Source organism: Balaenoptera ricei, chromosome 3 (assembly GCF_028023285.1).
Source record: "Balaenoptera ricei isolate mBalRic1 chromosome 3, mBalRic1.hap2, whole genome shotgun sequence".
Lineage (NCBI taxonomy): Eukaryota > Metazoa > Chordata > Mammalia > Artiodactyla > Balaenopteridae > Balaenoptera > Balaenoptera ricei.
Genome location: NC_082641.1, coordinates 63,108,390 through 63,129,848, shown reverse-complemented (window position 1 = coordinate 63,129,848; position 21,459 = coordinate 63,108,390). Strand labels below are relative to the sequence as shown.

General features: G+C 41.8%; 1 protein-coding gene across 1 annotated transcript; it reads right to left on the bottom strand.

The window, feature by feature from the left end:
• Positions 1-256: 256 nt before the first annotated feature.
• Positions 257-20,439, bottom strand: BHMT (betaine--homocysteine S-methyltransferase). The gene is made up of 8 exons (XM_059916634.1): positions 20,343-20,439; positions 16,656-16,788; positions 10,044-10,162; positions 8,514-8,705; positions 7,994-8,141; positions 4,364-4,546; positions 2,685-2,913; positions 257-940 (listed from the first exon to the last, which is right to left on the bottom strand). The coding sequence occupies exons 1-8, from the start codon at positions 20,373-20,375 to the stop codon at positions 757-759; spliced, it is 1,221 nt and encodes a 406-aa protein (XP_059772617.1). The 5' UTR covers positions 20,376-20,439; the 3' UTR covers positions 257-756.
• Between the last annotated feature and the right edge of the window lie 1,020 nt (positions 20,440-21,459).

Genomic DNA, 21,459 nt, shown 5'->3' with positions numbered 1-21,459 from the left:
AGGGAACAACTCTGGAACTCTGAGCTTTGAATGTTTACTGATCAGGTCCCATAGGACTGATTTTCTAAGAAGAAACTTAAAGGAATAGCAAAGTCCCCATAGCTGGTGTCCCATAGCAGTGTTTTTCAATCTGTGGGTCAAAACTCATTAATGGGTCATAAAATCAATTTGAGGGGTCTTAACCAGCATAGTATTTTATTAATGAAATAGGACAGAAAGGAATGGAATAAAAAATACCAGAATGGATCACATTTTATTTCAGTGGTTGTACATGTACTTTACTGGGTCATTATATCAATATAAATTGTGTTTCTTATGAAGGGTCATCTTCAGAAGAGCTTGGAAGTCACTTTCCTATAGCACTCTGTCCCCGTCTGGTTGCTGAGCCATTTATGACAGCTCACATCTCATCCTCCTTACTAGCCTGCAAACTTCTTGAAGTGGGACTAATGTCCAAATTACTTTTCCTTGGCCACAGTGATTTCCTTAATACCGTGTACGTGGTGGGTGCTTAGTAAACCTGTTTAATATTTGCTTCTTATTTATTTTGCTTTCAAGTTCTAAATATATACTTTTTTATATTGTCAAGTACTATTTGTAATTGTTTTGTTCAGCTAATATCAGTCTTTACCTGTAGGCTGGGGTTCATATAAGCATTGCCTTTTAACCATCTTTTCCTTATTTTTGGAACTGTGGCCCAAACATAGACTTCCAAAACATAGAGGAAGTCACTGAAAATGGGTTCCGCTGAGGCCATTATGCAGATCTGAACTTCTGTTTTTCAAAGAGCTCTCTCAGCTGCTGCTCGGTCGTGGCTTCTTTCTGCTGCATAAGCTCGGCTGTTCCTTTGGTCACTCCCCAGGCATCCGGCTTTGACATAGAAGGGTTGTACGGCCTGCCTGAGGCTATCCGAAGATTCTCCCAGTATTCCTTCCTGGCCCTGGGGGAACAAAACACAGCAGAAAACATAATGTCTCTTATGACCTAGCCTCAGAAGTCAGGAGGACTTCTCCCTGAGCTTCCATCTCTAGGTCACTGAGCTAAGACACCTCTGTAGAGCTGTCTTTGGGCTTTTGAGAGTGTGTCCATTGAAACACATTTATCTTTTTTTTCAGAATCTGTAGGTCTAAAGTTACTTTGAATTTCTTCTTTTTACATACACATAGGTTCAAAAGCTAAGAGTTTAGAATAGGGACATTTTCTATCCAAATTACCCTACCTCTCCATCCTCACTTTCTGGCACTCTACTTCCTGAGCCAGCTGAGCCCACGTTTGCTGCTCTCCCCAAAGCCAGTGTTGCTTCTGCACCTCTCACCCTGAGGATCCCGCCTCTGCCTCCTTTCTATTTCCCTTGTCTCCTAGTTCAGGCCTCGCCATGTTGGGTATCTCCCAGCAGAGATTTCCTCACAGGTTTCCCTGTCTCGGGGCTACTAAAACTTGCAAATCTAACTTTGTCTCGGACCACTTGAGACCCTCCAGGCTCCTCATTGCCTTGGGATGAGGTCATCTAGACCTCGTGAGCATGAACAAAGGCCACCTCCTGTTCCTGACCTGTGTCTTTACCAAATTCTGAATCCAATATTTTCAAACTTCTAGTTTCTCAGCACCTTTGTTCTCTTGCCACCTCTCAGTGCTTCCCTCTAGGCTGTTCTCCTGTCTGGCAACCTAATTCGTCCTTCAGAATTCAGCTCTGGTGTTAGCTCTATGAGAAATTCTTCACCAACCTTCCCACCTTTCCCCCTGTGGGCCATTAGTACAGAGTCCACAGCACCTGTGCACATCTTCATCCTTAACTTACCATACCAGTTTGAACTTAGCTGTTTATTTCTCTGCCTGCTAGACTGTTACCTCCTTGGGGACAGGCCTGTGCCTTGTCCAGCGTGCTCCCTCAGCATCCACGACAGTGTCTGACATAGTTGTGCTCAACTAATGTTGGCTGAACAGAGGGAAACTGCTCCCTCTGCTTGGGGTGCATCCTCCGCCCCCTTCTTTATCCCTTGGAAGCCTACTCAGCTCTTCAAAATCCAGCCCCAAAGTCCCTTCTTCTAAATTACCTATGAGGTGGAGATAGTTATTCTCTTCTCTTCATTGTTACTTTTTTATCCATGCCTCTGCTCAAGCAGTTAACTACAGTATAATACATCAGCTTTCTTCTCCATTTTCCCCAGTAGACCGTGAGATTCTCTTAGCCAGGGACCACAGCCTTTCATTTCTATATTCCTAGTGCCCTGCACATCGCCTGATGTGAAACTCTGTTTGTTTATTGTTCCTCTTCCCCACTGGAATGTAAACTCTGTGGGTAAAGACATTTTTTAATCTCATTCACCACTGTCTTCCCAGCTCTAAGGTTCGTGCTTGGCACAGAACAGGCAATTAATATTTGTTGTACTTAAATCCTAACAACGGATTCACTGTTAGTGTCCACCACATGGACGGTGCTTTCCTAGAGTGTGAAATCACATTTCGTGGCAACTTACATTATTTATATTCTATATTCTTAAAGCTTTCCCCAAAAATCACTCCATAAAGCTACGTTATAAACATCTCTGTGAGAGAATTTAAAGAGGATAACTGGTTCTTTATCATTACACAGCAAATAGGCTGCACTTTTTGTAATGACCTCATTTGGACATATTCATAATCTAAATGAGTTTGGTTTGGCAAATACAGTTTAAGGTTCTTACCTTGCTCTAATCCAGGGTTTGGTGTGCATGTCCAAACCACTTCCCCAGCTGCCATGTTTTTCTGAAGCTGGTGGCAAAAATCCCCGTTCCGGGGCCAGCTCCTCTGCAATCGCCCTGATGTGGTAGGGCTCAAATCCACAGCACCCACCTATGTACCTGACCCCAAGGTTGTAGGCCTCTCTGGCGTATTTTTGAATATCCCATCTGGTTGCAACTCTGGGCTCCAGTCCTGTAATAAATGACACTCTGCTTAAATTTAAAAATATATATTCAAAACAAACAGCTATAATAAATGTGTAATTTTCAATAAATGAGTTAGATAAGTTGTCAATATTTAGTTCCAAACTTTTAAAAACTATTAGCTATTTTGCATCGACATATCCAATTTTAAATACTGTGACAGCCGGACTTCAAGATGATTCCCAATGATCTCTGCCCTCTGATGTTCTCACCCTTGTGTGGACCCTCCTGTATTATATCAGGTTGGTCTGTGAGACCAATAGAATATGGCAGAAGGGATGGTTTGTGACTTCTGAGGCTAGGTCATATGAGACATTATGTTTTCTGCCTTGTTCTCTCCTGGAACGTTCACCCCAGCTGCGGTGTTGTGAGAACACTCAGATACCACAGTGGAAAGGCCCATGAGCCAAGGAGCTGAGGCCTCCAGTCAACAGACAGCAAAAAACTGACCCTAACTCCCAACAGCCAACTGAGAGAGCCTGCAAGTAGATCCCCCAGCTCCCATCAGGCCTTCAGATGACTATAACCCTTGCTAGAGTCTGGATTGCAACCTATTAAGAGACTCCGAGCTAAGCTGCTCCCAAATTCATGACCCACAGCAACTTGAGATATAATAAATATTTGTTGTTTAAAGCCACTAAATTTTGCAATAATTTGTTCTACAGCAATAAATACCACAAATGCCTTGCCGTTCTTCTTCCATGGTTCTTCTAGACTGATTATTTTCCAGGGTCCCTCTAGAATATGGGGTAAGGACCTTAGAATGAAATAGGAGGCTGGCCAGGCTCTGGGCCTGCTTACCCGTGGCTTGATTCTCCAGGTAGACTCACCCCCACTTCCCACACATGCTTTATCCCTCTGCCCAGACTGCAAGTATTCCCCCCCTTCATCTGCTTGGTCTCTTCATTCAAATCTGTTACACAGTAACCCAATGATGGTAACTTCCCTCTGCCCCCCAAACTCAGATATTGCTAGAATATCTGAGCAACATTCAGAATAGGAGAAAAGTATCTCGGCAATAACCTGGTCTAAACTACATATTTTTTCTGATGAGAAAATTAAGATCTGGGAGAACTAAGAAATTTTGCTAAGGTTCTGCAACTTAGCAACAGAGCTGGAACCAGAAACAGAATCTTCGCTGATCCTACCCAGGAGGGCATCCTTTTTGCCAACTCCAGGTATGACGAATTGGTTGTCTGCCTAGGTGTTGACTCACCTTTGATTTTACATTTAAGTTCAGAGGTCTTTTTTGCTTGCCGGTCCTGTCTTTTCCTAATGTTTAATTTAAAAGTTTTTGGGTTGCAAGGAGAGAAGCTGGGGGCAAGAGATGAGGAGATATGCAGCCATTACTTTACATGATAAAGCTCTATGGCTAGAGATTTCTTTGGAATTTGTCAAACATAAAGACCCTGAGATGATTTATAAAACGTCTGTCTTACCAAAGGGGAATTCTGGCAGGTCGATAAATCCCTGTTTGCCGCAGTCGGGAGTGTGGTAGGCCAAGGGCTGACTCATCAGGTGGGCTTTCAGTCCCACGGCCTCCAAGCCTTCTTTCATGAGCTTCACTGTTTGTAAGCTAGTTGTGAGATCAAAATGGCAGTTCACGCCAACGATGGAAGCTCCTGCAAGTGGGAAGAACATTTGAGCTTTAGGGATTCACCAGGTACCAGTGGGCCCAACTCTCCTCTCACTCAGGGAGGTTTTATTTGGAATGGTGAATTGGAAATATGGCACTGGGTCCCTGCAAACTTATCTTACCCTTGGGCAAGAATGATTAGTAACAGGCACCAAGTGCTTTCTGCGAACAGTGCTTTGAAGAGTCAGATATAATTGAAGTGTCGTTTATGCACACTTGGCTGTCCATCTTTTTTTGAAAAAAATAATCATTATTAGAAGTTTTTTTAACTTCAAATTTTAGTAGTTGTTTAAAAAAAATCATTATTGGAGTGTTCTTTAACTTCAAATTTTAGTAGTCATTTTTTCAATCTTTGACATTATATTTGCAAAGCATGATAATTTTTCACGACTCCCAGCTGCCCCATGGCACCTGTGGTTACCATACCACTCATCTGAGGAACAAGTCAATGTTTCCTTTTATCAGGCCAATTTAATAATATTATTAAGTTTCTTGGGCATAGCAGCAGAATGTAATTTAGGAAAAGGTTTTCTGAAACTTTCATACAAGTGAAATCATATAGTATGTGTCCTTTCCTGACTGGCTTATTTCACTTAGTACAATGTTTTTAAGGTTCATCCCTGTTGAAGCATGTGTCAGAATTTCATTCCTTTTTATGGCTGAATGATATTCCATTGTGTGTACGTACCACATTTTGCTTATCCATTCATTAGTTGGACACTTGGGTTGTCCTCCAAAAAGGACTTTTTTGATGAACTCGTGGCCTAGGATTTTGTAGCTGGGATAGAGAGATGCCAATAACAAGGAAAGGAAAGGTTCTCATTCTGGCCACAATGAGAGCGGCACAACGTCCAGATTCCAGGAGCAGCAGAGCTGACGCTACACGCTGTGACCTGCAGTGTTCAGTGGCAGGCATCTTAGCGGTCCTCACTGGCCTCGGCCTGCAGTTCACTCTTCATTTTTGTTCCAATCCGGCCTCACTCCCCGTCATTCCTCTGAATCAGTTTTTGTTAAGGGCACCGATGACCTCAATCTTGCCAAATCTAGTAGTCGCTTCTCTCTTCTCATCTTACTCAACGTCTCAGCAGCATTCAACCTCGTGGCACTCTCTCCGTCATCAATACTCCCCTTCTCTTGGCTTCTGAGAACTTCCCCCACTCTCTGAGAGTTGCTCCTGCCTCCCTGGCTGCTTTTTTTTTTTTGAGTGTTGTGTGCTGACCCCTCCTCAAGGCTAAACCTTTCAGTCCTGCAGTGTCCCAGGATGCCACTGAGCCATCTTCTCTTCTGCATCTACACTTCCTTTTCAGCCCCAGGCTCTCAATACCATCTATATCCAGACCTCTCCCAAGCTTCTCTCTCTAACCCTGACCTTTCCACTGGGTTCCAGACTGGTATATTCAACAGCTTACTGAACAGGGTCACTTGGATCTTGACTACCTTTTTCTTTTTCTTCTTTTCTCTTTCTTTCTTTCTTTCTTTCCCTTTCTTTTCCTCCCTCCCCCCCTCCCTTCCTCCCTTCCTTCTTTCCTTCCTTCCTTCCTGGTGTTCTGCAGCCACAGTTTCTCTTTCCTTGGTAGATATCATTACATTAATGAAGTAATCATATTTTGGCTATTTATTGGATGTCTATTAGGTATAAAGGTCCTTGTAAGGGGTTTTAGAGAAATATAAATAAAGGACACCAAAGATTTTATAATTTATCACAGGGCTTCCCAAGGTTTGCTCTATGAAAACAAGGTTCTATGATCAATTAAATTGGGCAGTAGTTATTTACTGTAGTCCCTTCTTGGAGACTGCCAGTATGCACGAACACGTCAAAGCCTCTGAGAAGTTCTGCAGTCAAGAGGCTGCTTAACTTGGCTTAACACAGCATTTTCTATCTGTGTGTAACTGCAGAACCCTATTAACAGTCTCACAGATTAGAAAATGTCATCTGAGGATACGCTAAATGTGCGACACAGCTGCTGAGAGGAGGAAGTGATTATTTGGGGTAGGGATGACGATGTAAGGGCACATGGAAGTTGAACTAACATTGGAAGTTGGACTAGATTTGTGAGATGGATATTGACTAAGGACCCATCATGTGCTGGGTGCTGTGCTGGGCACATGGTACTCAGTGCTGAGCCAAGCAGACATAGTCTCTGCCCTCTGGGATTTTACAATCAAGTGAGAGAGCCAGACATTCAAGACATAAACTAAAGAGATAACTGGGGAGTTCTGTGAAGGATATAAACAGGGTAGAGTGAGGTCAAGCACTGTGGCCACTCACTCTGAACAGACTGTCAGGGGCAGGAGTAGATGCAGGCGAAGAATCCCTGCCATTTAACAGTTGGGATGATGATCATTTTGAAACATATTAATTTGGTTTCTCCCCCCATTTTTAATATGTATAATAAAAAATTAGGATTCTACAATGTCATTCCTAAACCTAAATAATTATTATTAGTGATGAGTATGAAGTGACTTTCATGAAATATTAAGAGTTGGATAAAGATGAGAAATTAAACAATCAGTCAATCAAAATCTCTGTTCCACAGAGTCAGTCAGACTCTTCCACGGACACTGTGTTATTCCTCAGGTTGAAAATGCGGCAGCTTTGAAAACAGTCTGTGAATTTTCCCTAATTGAAATGAAACCCAATATTAGGAATGGAAATTATATTAAAAGATAAATTAGGTGCTCAGTGTCTCATATCAAAGGATTTTTAAATTTATTATGCCAATTACGAAAAGTAAAGCATACCAGTAATTTATGAGAATGGAAAAACTTTGGCAAAGAGGGCAACTGACTTAAAAGTTATTAATGTCTAAAGACCTCAACTTCAGATAATTTAAAATAAAACATAATTTTTCCTAATGTTCCTTTTGATTTACTAAAATTCTTCTCATTTCCAGGTGTTAAACCTTCAGCGTAGGTCTAATTGCCCATTTCAAAAGGCTGGTATGTGTGTGTATGTATTTTTTTAAACATTTTTTTCTCTTTGGGACTCAATAATGATATTATAGATATTCCTAAGAAAGTAAATTAATGGTTTTCCTGTAACAAAAGTAGTATATAGTGATTCATAGATGGACCTGCATTTGTATGTCATTTAAAAGACACAGTAGGGGCTTCCCTGGTGGCGCAGTGGTTGAGAATCTGCCTGCCAATGCAGGGGACACGGGTTCGAGCCCTGGTCCGGGAGGATCCCACATGCCGCGGAGCAACTAGGCCCGTGGGCCGCAACTACTGAGCCTGCGCGTCTGGAGCCTGTGCTCCGCAACAAGAGAGGCCGCGATGGTGAGAGGCCCGCGCACCGCGATGAAGAGTGGCCCCCGCTTGCCGCAACTAGAGAAAGCCCTCGCACAGAAACGAAGACCCAACACAGCCAAAAAAAAAAAAAGAAAAAAAAAAAAGACACACTAATTGCAAACTGGTCAGAACGCATCATCACCTGCTTTAACCAGACGCACTGCACACTCGCCAGGGGCCACGCCGTGCAAATCTCCCTCTGGGCCGATGCACATGGTCGCTGCCACCGGTTTCCCAGATGCTTTCAAGGCTTCAACTGCCCATACAGCCTCTTCAACGTGTTCAAAATACTGAAATAAGTTAAAGTCAAGATACTTTTAATCTTGTTTCTTCCCAAATAATTTGAAAACTTATCCTACTGCATATTAACTTAATTATCCCCAGATGGGTGTTTTTCAAACTCTGAGTTGTGACCCATTAACATTTTTAAAACAGAATAGAATGGTGATTTCTGCGACTTACAGTCCAAAGGTTTGAAGAACACTATGTTACATTAACTGAATCACATTTAGTTGAAGCCCTAAATTGGAAAAACATTTCAAAACTAAATACTACAGCTACTAGTCATGACTGGTACCTAACCCCACATGGTCCTCATGAGAGTAAAAGGCAGAGAAAATGTCCTAAGTGTCCTCGTCTCATCTTAGATCATATCTGTTTACCTCTGCGATCAAAAAGTCCACATTCTTCCTCATGAAGACCTCTAACTGTTGCTGGAAGACTTTTTTGACTTCAGTTTCTCTCTTGCAGCTAAGGTACGAAGGTGTCTGGCTCACGCCTCCTGCCACCAAGGCGTCTCCCTCATCAGCCACTTGCCGGGCAATATCACAAGCAGCTTCATTGACTTTCTGCCCCTAAAATGGATGAATTTATGATACATCTACATTTTCATGTGAAATTGAAGCAAAATTGTTATTCAAATGTCCATATCTCAGTTGTATGTTTCAATAGTGATTTTATTCCAGACAAAGACAGTGATGGAATAGTTCAATGCTTTATGGAGTTGAGCAATTTGCAGTAACAACACTGCCAATAACAGTGATTAAAAAAAAAATCTAATGATGGTATTTAGGATATTACATTATACCAAAGATCTGTGAGAGGGTAAAAGTCTTTACATGAAAGGATCCGGTATCCTCCAATGCCTAAGCTGCACTTAGAAGAATACCTAGCAAATAGTGGTGATGATGATAATGATTTGCTTTTATGATTAATAAGAATAAAATTCAATTTAAACTACTACAGAATTCATGACTTTTTGTCATTATGTATTTTCTCAACAGATACACGTATCACAAGTAAGGTCTTTTCTAATTATTTAGACAATAAAAATTGATGCTTGTCCTCGAAAAACCCCAGTACTATAGATCACACAGACTCATGTAATTTTAGAATTCCTTTTTCATTTTAGAGATGAAGAAATTGCTGATTTGATGGGATAAGTAAATGGTTTGCCCAACATCACACAGTTGATTGTAGCTGAGCCTGGAAGATTCTAGGTTCACTGATTCCTAGCATATATGACCTTTCTCCTATACTGTGTCACATTAAAAAATTGTAAAGATGTAAGAGTTTCAGACTTCCCTGGTGGCTCAGTGGTTAAGAATCCGCCTGCCAATGCAGGGGACACGGGTTCGAGCCCTGATCCGGAAAGATCCTGCATGCCGCAGAGCAACTAAGCCCACGACCCACAACTACTGAGCTTGTGTGTCACAACTACTGAAGCCCGCGCGCCTAGAGCCCGTGCTCCCCAACAAAGAGAAGCCACTGCAATGAGAAGCCCGCGCACTGCAGCAAAGAGTAGCCCATGCTCGCCGCCACTAGAGAAAGCCCGCGGGCAGCAACGAAGACCCAACGCAGCCAAAAATAAAATAAATAAATCAATAAATAAAATTTATTTTAAAAAAAGATGTAAGAGTTTGTAAGGATACTCATTCAGCAACTTAGTCAACAGACTGAGAGAATCATTAATAGTTAAATACTTCTTTGATCTGCTTCATTAAATGCCTTTCTGTTAATTTGGGGGACGCTAGCTAAAACCTAAGAATATTATTCACACATACCTCGTTTCTGTATTGTTTAAAACAAAACAGAACTCTAAAGAGGCTCAACACTTTTCTCTATGAGAGCTTTGGTAATGACACGCGTGTCTACTGTGTCCTTCTAAGAGTGCCACGTATGGTGTTACTCACGGATATTTTCTCTGCAACATAGTTTCCCCTGTTCTCCAGCTTGTCTTCACTGGCGTAGAAGGTGAAGGTCTGCATGACATTCGATCCAGCTCTGAGGAATTCTCGATGAAGCTGGCGAACTGGGAGATTGAATGAGGGAAATGTATTCATTGTTAACAGTTTATTAGTCTGTGATGCTTTCAAAAGGCTCTCAGACAAACAAATATGAAAATATCTGTTTAAATTCCTGGTTGCCTGGCATTTGCTCATCCTGGGGGCTAATGAGAGGTGGATCTGGAGTCTCTTGCCAGGAGGAAGAGATTATCTCTGCCATGGATGTGGGGTGAAGGGAAGAGGGAGGTCCCACAGAGGAGGAATCATCTCAGTGCTTTTGCCAGGCAGAGAAGATGGGGAAGGGCATTCCCTATAGAGGGAACAGCCTGAGCAAAGACAAGGAGGCAAGTAAAGTCTTGGCATTTGGGGGAGTGACAAGCAGTCTGAGTGGCCGGAGTTGAGGATATGCTGGAGAAGTGGTGGGAGATGCACTTGGAAAGGCGGGCTGTCAGGTAGAGTGTAAAACAGCCTAGCACATCATCCCAAGGAGTCTAGGCGCCAGACCACAGGTATCAGTGTTTGTGTTTTTGTTTTGTTTTTTAATTTATTTTATTTATGTATTTTTGGCTGCGTTGGGTCTTTGCTGCTGCACGCAGGGTTTCTCTAGTTGCGGCAAACAGGGGCTACTCTTCGCTGCGGTGCACGGGCTTCTCACTGCAGTGGCTTCTCTTGTTGCAGAGCACAGGCTCTAGGCGCGCAGGCTTCAGTAGTTGTGACATGTGGACTCAGTAGTTATGGCTCACAGGCTCTAGAGCACAGGCTCAGTAGTTGTGGCGCACGGGCTTATTTGCTCCACGGCATGTGGGATCCTCCCGGACCAGGGATCAAACCAGGGTCCCCTGCATTGGCAGGCGGATTCTCAACCACTGCACCACCAGGGAAGCCCAACTCAGTGTTTTTGAAAGATAATTCTGGTAGTAGAGTGAAATAAGTGTTGGAGAAATGTTCGCAATCTAGGTTCATGGGTGAATACCATGTGGAGAAGCTTTCATTGGCTGGAGGAAATATGGTGGGAGATTTCTTTCTTTCTTTTTTTTTTTTTTCCATATAATCAAATGTATGCAATTTAAAGAGTTATCCTTTGCTCTAAAATAGTGGTCCTAAACCTTGGTTGCCCATTAGATATCCTGCAAGCTTTTCAAAAATTATGAATGTTAGTGTCAAATCCACATATATTCTAATTTAATTGGTTTGGGGTAAGGCACAAGCAAGTTTTTTTAAAGGTTTCCCAACTGATTCTTATTTTCAGTTTTGTTGAGAATCACCATTCTAAGAGAGCAGGAGAATGTTTCTTTTATAAAATTATAGTGAGACTTAGATGGTGTTTTGTTTTTGTCAGGAGAAATGACTGGACAGAGTAAGAAATCAACAGTCATATATCGAACCTTAAAATTTATTTTGAAATTTCAGAGACCTATAAAATCTGCAGGTCTGGGAACAACTACATTAGACGCTAGGAAATTATTAGGACACTGGTGTTCTTAGCCCTTCAGAGGCTAAGACTGGAGATTAGTCTGGCATCTTTGCAACCCAGATGCCTAGTAGAGTGCCAAGAACATAGGAAGCTCAGTTTTTGTTTATAAATGGACAAAAAGGTGAGGCCAAAAAAGCTTTTGAATTTCAGAGAATGGATTTCTAAGCTTGAAGCCAAATCTCTGCTTTTAAAATCATGGAACCTTTCGTTCTCAGTGGGAACTTAAAAGCATGCCTAAATTAGGGGGTTTCAAAGTTGTTTTAATTAGCAGCAGAATCAACTGAAAACCCTTATATACAGTCAATCAGATAAACACAGAGTGCTAAGGTTGGAGCAAGGGAGAAGGGACTACAGACTTGGTATCTGGGACAGAATGGTTTATGAATAAGAAGTCCACCCAGCTGGCCCTTTGATGGATTTCCAGAGACTGTAAAAAAAAAAAAAAAAAAAAGCAAAAACCCTGGAATGGTGTGCAAATTGTTTGCATGTATGTACATTGTATAGTGCTCAGAGGGCCTATAATCTTTTATCAGATTTTTTTCAGAGGACAGTGAATCAGAAAGGTGAAGACAACTTTTCACTCTTAATAGATTTGATTATTCCATCATGCTTCTTAAAAATGCCATGCTTCTCAAAGTGTGACCCTACTAGACTCGCTTGGGGACAATTAAAAATTCAGATTCCTCAAACCCCTCCAGACCCAGGGAAACTGAATTCATCGCCAAATTCAAAGCTGATTCCACTGAGTGCAAGAACCACAACTTTTGGCATAAATTTTAGTAGGAGAGTTAGTCTGGTAATTTCTGAATATTCTTTCAATTTCTATTTTCTGTTTCCTCCCATCATAACACTATGAGTCTTCATCCTCTAACCAACAATAGGGTATGACTGGTTCCTACGACAATGATACAACTTATGCTAATTAATTATATTCATTTTATGGCTTTACACTCTTCATTATACTAGTTTTATTTTAGCATCACAGAAGCTAAATATTACCAACTTATGTGTGTGTGTGTGTGTGTGTGTATACATGTATAAAACATATGACCTAGACATATATGTACAGAGTATAGATATTACCTTGTACATTTACTTGAGAAATGCAAGTCTTTGAAATTCCACAGCAAACTCTAAAAGGTTAAATAAAAATTTGCAGTATTTCTTCAGTGGGATAATAAATTTGCAGTAAAATCATTCGGCAGCAAAATGTCACCTGAACTAATGTGAGGATATTTATAATTGTATCCTATTTAGTGTGGGTAGTCATATATTTTGATGCAAAAAGAGTATTAATGTGTAAAAGAGTATTAGTGTGTTTGATGGGGCGTAGGGGAGCACTTCAGACCCTAATAAGAGCATTATGCAATATGTAGCATATGTAATGTATTAACTTTCTAAAATTCCCACAAATTCTGGATTCTAAGATGCATTTGGCCCCAAAAGGGCTTGGATAAGGAATTGCAGACCTGTAGCATAACCTTCCCTCTCTCACTGCTTCCAGCACTAAAAAGTCAAGTCCAGGCACCAGTCCTACAAAAGTGTTTTGGGTGCCATCCAGTCTACAGGGAAACTTTTCAGGGTCTATATGAATTCTAGTTATTACCCAGTCAAAATTAGAAAAGCACCTGCAAAAACAAATTCATTTGCATAAAGTAGCATGACAATGACCACCGCTCTCATTTAGAGCATGAATGTTTTAAATACATTTCACCGCCCCCCACCCCAGAAAAGGTTAAAAACATCCAAGGTCGTATGAAATGGTTCTTTGAAGATAAGTTACAAGCAGATTTGTCTTTTCTGATGCGTCCTGTAGTCCACTGTGGTTGACAGAGTTTGAACTAGGCACTGGCAGAGCTGAATATAGGGGATTTCAGTCTGTAGCAGAAAGGACTAAACCTAATGACTCAGTATCATGGAGTTTTCATTAATTCTTGAAAAGCAAGGAGCTCCCAGAAGAAAAAGTGGAGCAAATGCTCAATGCATTTAAATAAGCTCAAAATATTCAAGACACAAATGGCCAAGAGATCAAATGTGCTGTTTCTGCATTAATAAAATCAAAGAAAATCGGTATCAGAGCAGATTCTCTTGAGCTCCTCTAATGTGTGACTTTAAAAAAGTAAACGTGACTAACAAAATTGAAATTTCCAGTTTAAACAACAGTCTTATTTTGTTTCCATGGCAGAGTTTGGGCAAAGGTAGTTTATCGTTAATGTCAGTTTGGCCCAAGAAATATTTCACTCTGAGTTTAACCCAGCAAGCAGACCTTAAGAAACAAACCATAGATATATTAGAAATCGTTACTCTCAGGTCTTAATTATGCCATTGTGTTCCTTACATCCCTTCAACACAATGCTTCTGAAGGTGGGGTTTACTTTGACATCATTTGGAGACAAGTATTATAAATATGCAGGTTCCTGGACCCATCACAAACCTAATGAAACCAAATCTATAAGTGGGGCCTGGGAATTTATTATTTTTAACAAACTCTGCTGGTGAAACTAAAATTTGAGAACTCTTGTTGGTTTAGCTTCCAAAGCTTACTAATTTCATTTTTTTTTAAGGGTACAACACAGTATTATTTCTACTTTTATTTGGAAATATAAAAGTTGCATACATTTGCTAGGTTTCATAGTGTGACTATGGCTCTTTTACTTTGGATACTTTTTAGGGACAGTGTGATTTGAATACATTTCTGTACTTCTCTAGCAGTAATAGATTAATACAACCAAGAATATTATCAAGAGAGGAAGCAACTCACTCAAGTTAATAACAATAGCGAATAGTTGTAGTGTTTAACATGAGCCAGGCACTCTTTTGAACAATGCACATATAATTTATTTAATCCTCATAACAACTTTATGAGGTAGATATCAAAATTATCTCGGTTTTCTTAGCTAAGTAATTTCCCCAAGGCCACACAGCCTAGTGGCTGTGTCAGGATCTGATCCAGTTTGTCTGGATCCAGAGTCCGTACTGGATCTCAAAGCTGTACTGTCTCTCAGTTTATGTTCTTCGTTAGTTTCCATCCTTCATCACTGAGTTCATTGGAATATGCTCTTCTTTAACATAAAAAACATCTGTTTATTATCTTATACAATATTCACAAGAACTCTGGTTTCCTCTGAAAGATTTAAATTCTTTCAAAGTGTTGGTTGCTGATGGCTCCTGGCTGAGACCCTTCCTAGGAAGTGCCCTAGGCCAAAGGGCACTCCTTTGCCCAGGATTAAGCCCTCTCCTGGAGGAGGGGAGGGCTGACAGCTTGTGCGCAGGGCTTGCTCTGTTAGTAGGGGGAAAACACAAAGATCTAGCCCCCTTGCCTCAATCTGGGACAACTCTGAGGGGCCTGTGCAATTCCAGAGCTCCCTGAGAGATTGGCTGGGCTCTCTGTTACAGCTCTTCACAGCTCAGTTCCGGTTCCTCCCTTTGCCCAGTCCTGCTTCCCTCACTCCCTTAGTTCACTCCCAAGAGTAGAACTCTTGGGCACAACTCTCTACTTCATCATGTGTTTTCTGAGTGGTCTGACCTGCAAGAGTTGAAGCCAGAACTAGTCATAGGAAATAACTCTGAAGGCATCATTTTAGAGTCAGATCTCCTTCTGACTAGCTAGTAATGAGCACCCACACATCACAGGTGATGGAGCTCCCAGTATGCTCTAGGGATGCAACTATTAAAACTTCAACCTGTAGTGAACTAGGATGAGATGCCCTTGGAAGGGAATGCACTTGCCGGTACACTATCTCAGATGTTTGAGAGGTTCAGGGGAAGTAGTAACTATAAGGACTCTGGAATTAGATGGCTATTTTTGGGTACCACCAAAGTAGTGGAGAAAGACAATGAAAGGCTACAGGTGAGTCATCACCGATTTCAGGCAATGTGTGAAAGTCTGAGGATCTTCTGGGTGGTATGTAAAGAGACTCAGTTCCTGTTGCTAGAGAACAGAAAAACTGAGGCTCTGGCCCAGGACTAAATTACATAGGGAGCAGAGTTCCAAAGTTCCAGAGTTCTCAACTGGGAAAGCATTCTATTGCCAAAAGTTAGGGTCTGATTAGGAAGAAATGGGACCCTCAGATCTGGAATAAAGACATATGGGTGGATTAACCCATCAGCCTTGAAAACCTGCATCCCTCAGAACTCCATGGGCCTGCAAAAGTGGCCCATTCCTCCCTTTTAAAGATTAAATCTTCGCTATTGCTTGAGGATGATACAGAGGCCTTAAAAGACAGCATTTATCCCCTTCAGATTGCATCCTACCTGCCCTCCTGTCCATAAAAGATTTGTGGTCAAAAAAGTAAAGTGAGAATAAGGTTTGTGGGTGCAGGTGCCGATTAGGTAGGTAGTTGAACAGGGTGGAGCTAGTATACAATGAATTTAACTAGTTGGCGGATACATAATGGAAGAGGGCTTATCTGCAAGATGGTGATTGATGCTGTATCATGGAACTTACAGTGGGTTAAGGAGGGAAGGTGGACTTGTGGGGGAGAATGGCTAAAACACACTAAAATGATAGAGCCAGGGTCATGATGAGATTGAAGAATAGGAGCACTAGAGAAAGTGAGCAGTAAAGATAGGAGGGGGTGGTCAGAGAATGTGGTTATTTGTCCTTGAGATTTCAGAGGTGGACAGCTATTGGCGATGGTGAGGTCTAGGAGAGGGTTGCTAAGGTGGGAATGGAGGAAAAGTTTGCTGGAGATGAGGAGGAGATCAAGGCACTAACAGGAAGAGTGCTGGATGGATCACATGTATGGGTGTTGAAGTCAACTAGAGTGTTGAAGAAGGGAGGGGCAGAGAAAGGCAGTGAGCCAGGTTCTAGACTCATCTAGAGTGAGGACCAGGGAACAAGAGGTAGATATAGGTGACAGCAACAGGCCATTGGTACTTACCCAACAGGCAAATCTGTACTTATGTACCTAGCACAGTGCCCAGCAGGCAATAATAAATATTTGGATACCACGGCATGAATGTATCTGTTTGATGGCATGCTTCTAGACTTGGGTCAACATAGTGGTCTTTTATGAGAGCTTAGAATATAGCTGTGCACCAACCTGCTTCTGGGTGTTCCACAGCAGCTTCTGGGGTCCAGGGCCCTGCCTTCACATAGCCCCTCTTCTCCAGTGCAAAGACAAAACCTCCATCTCCAATCACGACCTCTCCAGAGTTTAACCGTTCTAGGATGCCCTAAAATTACAGAAGAGGAGGAAGAAAAGTTGTTACTTGAATTTTTAAGACAATTTTCTACCTTTAGAACTTTTGCTATCATATTCTTGAGAAGTATGATTTCTTTAGAATTCTCAGAAAATATATATTTTATTCAGAAATTTGTGACTATAAGGAGAATCACCAGAATGCTAATATATTGAAAGTTTGTGTATCCATGTGTATGTGACAGGGATGGGGTCTTTCAGAACACATTAAAGAGTATTTGAAGAGTATTGTGGGAGGATATTATGTTTGAATAAATATCTTCAGAGGGATTAAATGAAAAGGTTTTGTTGTAAAGCCTCAAATAAATACTTAAGCACACCTTCTTAAAATGGTGATTGTTAGTCTTTCTTCTTATTCTATCAATAAACTAAAGAGAGGATTGTATTTTATAAAGAAGTTGAAGTGGCATACAATGCTATTAAGGCATTTAGAGACTGAAAAGTCAAAAGATATTTGGTGAAGACAGAAGGAAGGAGATATTACCACAAAGATGGCCAAATCAATACCTCCATACCTATTCCATTTACAGTACTATGCAGTAATTACCCTGGTGTTAATAGAGAAATTTTGAACTTAATATTTTTAAAGGGCTTTGTAAATTAGAAAGTAATTTTCTAGTGTAACCATTTTTTTTTTAATTTCAAAAAATCATAGCCTTTAAAAATAAAAGGTACCCTAATTCAATTTAGGTCACTCTGATTTTACAAATAAAGAATTAAGGTCCAGAGTCTCTGAGTAATTTATACACGGTCTCCCAGGTGCAGTGTATAGGGCCTCCTGATTCTTTTATCCTTCAATGGTATCTAGATTTGATTTTAAATGGGGGTGGGGAGGGTGAGATAGCCCTGCAAAGGCCATGTAAGTAATAACTTGGAATGTACTTACCTGTTGCGTTCCATTTGTTACTAATAATGGTTGACAAAACAAATGCTGATATAACAAGGGTTACAAATTCTGTGAGAGACATTCGTAGGCTTTTCTATCTTAGGTCCTCACCAACTTCTGCCTCTCTCCCACACCATTTCGACAACTGGTGCTTGGAGAAAAGAAATATCTGACATTTCTACCTTAAAGCAGTAAAATAGGAGGACTATGCTATATATTCCCGAATAGCCCTTCCATATAGAAAAAATGTCAAGTATACAAGTCCATGAGATAACAAATACAAAAATATAGAATTGATCACATGTAATTTTGAAATCCAAATACCTGTCATGATTACAATGTGTCTAAATGTCACATTTTAGATTGACACATATACACTAATATGTATAAAACAGATAACTAATAAGAACCTGCTGTATAAAAAAATAGATAAAATAAAATTCCAAAAAAAAGTCACATTTTAAAGCTACAACTTTGATCGTTAGGACCCAATTAACAAGAAAAATAGATATATTGCTAGTCGGTGCAGTTGTATAAAAACATGAACAACAGTCAAATAAATGAGATATGACTGGCTACTAATTTTCATTTGGGTGAAATAATTCATGATATTTTGTTCAGTCACCTAGCAACTCTCATCGGACTCTTGTGTGTGTTTTCAAACTTCAGTAGCACAACACTTAAATGCACAGCATAGCTAAGAATCTGATATTTGGTGGCAGAGTGGCTAGTGGTGATTCAATTACCATGCTGTACATTAGTTTATTGAACAATTACATCAGGAAGAACACTCTCTTAGATTCTACTGCATTTTTAAATTACCTGAACTTCAGACTTTTTTGTTCCTAAGCTAAGTGGCTTTTTTTTTTTAATGGAATGTGCTATGAGAAAATGTCAAGATATTGTTTGTGAAAAAGTGTTGCAAAGGAATATGTGTAATATCAGACTTTTTGTTTAAAAAGTACATATTTGCCTAGACAATAAACTAGCAGAATATACAGCAAAATGTAGCAGACACTGTTCTTAGTGTTTTTCCTAGTTGTTTACAATGAACATGTGTTAGTTTTGTAACATATGTTTTAATTTCAATCAGAAGTATAGAAGTATTTTTGTCCATATTTTAACAGTGACATAGGCATGGAAACAAGGTTGCCAAAGAAACTTTTTTTTTTCTTCCCATCTTATGTCCATCTGTTGCTAAAATAATCCTTTAAAATGTTTCATTTTGTGAGTTTGAGTCTGGGCAAGTGGATTAGGATTTATGGCAATGTAAATCAGGCCAAACCAAAAAGAAAAAATTTTAATCTCTATGGGAATCATCCTTTCCAGCCTACATCAACTATTCCTTTAGTAGATGTATGGATTGGCAAAATTCTCCACCTAACTGAACAGGTGACAGCCTATAATCGATTGCCATCTCAGCATCTTAAATCCTGGGACTGGATTGGCATTTAAAAAATTTAATTGAATTAATTTTTTCCCTTGTGTGGAGGTCTTTTTAATTTGAGGCAGGGTCATCCCTTTAGAAACTAGGTGCAGCCCATTTCTAAAGGGATGGCTGGCAATGAATTTGGGAGGTGGCCCTGCCCCCATGGTCCTTACAGCTGCAGGAGTACAGTCGGCCTGGCCCTGTCTCCTTCGCTGCCATTCCCTGGGCCTCTGTCTGCCAGGCATGGAGTTGGGTGCTCTGACACCCAAGGGGCAAGCACATTCCCTACTCCCTCCGTCCTTCTCTTCCCACTCCTAACCATAGTCCTACTATCAGTGCATCCATCCATCCATTCATCCATCCATCTCCGCCCCCCGCCCTCCCCCCTCCCCCCCCCCACCCCCGTAACTAGACGAAGGCCCACAATCTGGACTGAAACACTCGTCCCCAGGGAAGGGCGGGCTTGTTACTGGATTTTTATTTTTAAAACTTATTAACAGTCCTTCCTCAATATCTTACGGCCATTGTGCTTAATTTTTCTGAAACTGTCTTTTCGAGGCCCTCACGGTGCACTGTTCTGTGATCGCTGAAACCAAACTGCGGGATGAAAACTTACATCAACCAGACAACGCCAGAGCCTTAGGGCTGCGGCGGGGTGGGCTGGTGCGTGCAGCGAGAACCCTGCAAGGTAGGGGCCCTGAGACCCTAGGCGCCTGTGAGGGCGCGGCGTGAAACGGTGGGAGCCCGGGCGCGCGCCTCCCTGCCCTGCAAGCGCGGGGCGTCAAGGGGCGAGAGCGGGGGCACGGACACAGACCCCAGAGGAGCCCGGGGCACGCAGCAGGGCGACCCCGAGTCCCACCGCCGTGGGGCAGGGAAGTCGCACCTGTGGGTCTAGGAGCCGCATCTTGGGGGAGTGCTCTGGTCTTGGGGTGCGGGACTCAGAAGACGCTGGGAGTCTCAGCGCTTTGGGGGCGCTCTGAAGTTGGGGGTCACATAGTTCTAGAGGGCGCTCTGGTCAGGGGGCAGGAGTGGGGACTCAGAGGCGCCTTGGGGTCCTGCAGCAGAAGTTCTGGGGGGCCTTCTGGTCACAGTCAGGCTCTAAGGGCTCCTCTGCGCTCCCCGCGGCTGAGATGTGATGCGGGGCTGGTTTGTGGACCGAAACTCAGAGCTTTGGCCGGGATGGACAGCGCCCTTGGGTCCCCTGCAGACTCACCTTTTTGGCCTTTTTGCCCCCAACTGGTGCCATCTTCGTGGCGTCCCGGACAGACGGTACTTAACACGGATGAGGACCGGAGAGGTGAGCGTTTTCCCCTGCGAAGCCCGGAGCTGCACGGCGGCTGCAGCCGGGCTCTTTATACCCGCTGCTCCCGCGGGGTGGGTTTCCCCACCCCCGGTGCGGTCCAACGCGGGCCTCGGGCGGGGAACACGCCCACCAGCCCTTGATCCCGGCCTGTCGCTGCTTGGGAACCTGCGTAGGGAGGAGGTGATAGAGATTGTTCTGCCAAAATGGGTGAAACCATCCAGAAGTAAAATAATAATAATAGTAATAATGCTGCCACTCGCTCAGGTTTCAGACGTATGGGTGCCCGGCCCTTCTTTTCCCCTCGCGGGTCCCCGACCCTGATTTCTCCCTTGCCTGGGATCGTGTATCATTACTTCCTTAAGTCGCTAGGCCAGACCCCTAAGAATTCCATCCAATGCCCAAATATTTGTCAAAGGCTGAGGATACAAGATTATTGAATGAGGAGGCTTGCAGTTCTTGGAAGAACTTCAGCCTAAAGTGTGACCTCCTGTGTGATACACACCCAGTGGATATGTATCCGAACAAAATATGACATTTACAGAAGGGTCCGATACTGACCCTGCATTACTGTGTGTGTGTGTGTGTGTGTGTGTGTGTGTTCAAAATGAACTTTGCCCTTATATCCAAACATGCCTTACAGTTTCTAATAATATCTTTGCAATATTTAACAAGGACAAGCACTTAACGTTTATATATGACAGTGGAAATGTACTTTAGAGACTTCAAAATTCAGCGTGAAAACTGTGTATAAAAACGAATAGGCATTAGAGAAACTGGAGGAAAATAGAAATGTTAATAGTAGTTATCTGTTGATGGTAGAGTTAGGTCTTGCTTTTATTTTATTCATTATGTTTTACTGTATTTTCCAAACTTTCTTTACAGTGAGAACACATTGACTTTAAAAAATTTTTTAATTTAATATATTTATTTTTTATACAGCAGGTTCTTATTAGTTATCTATTTTATACATATTAGTGTATATATGTCAATCCCAGTCTCCCAGTTCATCACACCCCCACCACCACCC

Bases quoted from the DNA above. Each gene is read 5' to 3' on its own strand.
- BHMT (XM_059916634.1), bottom strand. From the start codon at position 20,375: ATGGCACCAGTTGGGGGCAAAAAGGCCAAAAAG. The intron at 16,789-20,342 runs GTGAGTCTGCAG...CTGTAATTTTAG, and splicing joins GGGGCAAAAAGGCCAAAAAG to GGCATCCTAGAACGGTTAAA. The intron at 10,163-16,655 runs GTTGGTGCACAG...TCAATCTCCCAG, and splicing joins TGTGGAACACCCAGAAGCAG to TTCGCCAGCTTCATCGAGAA.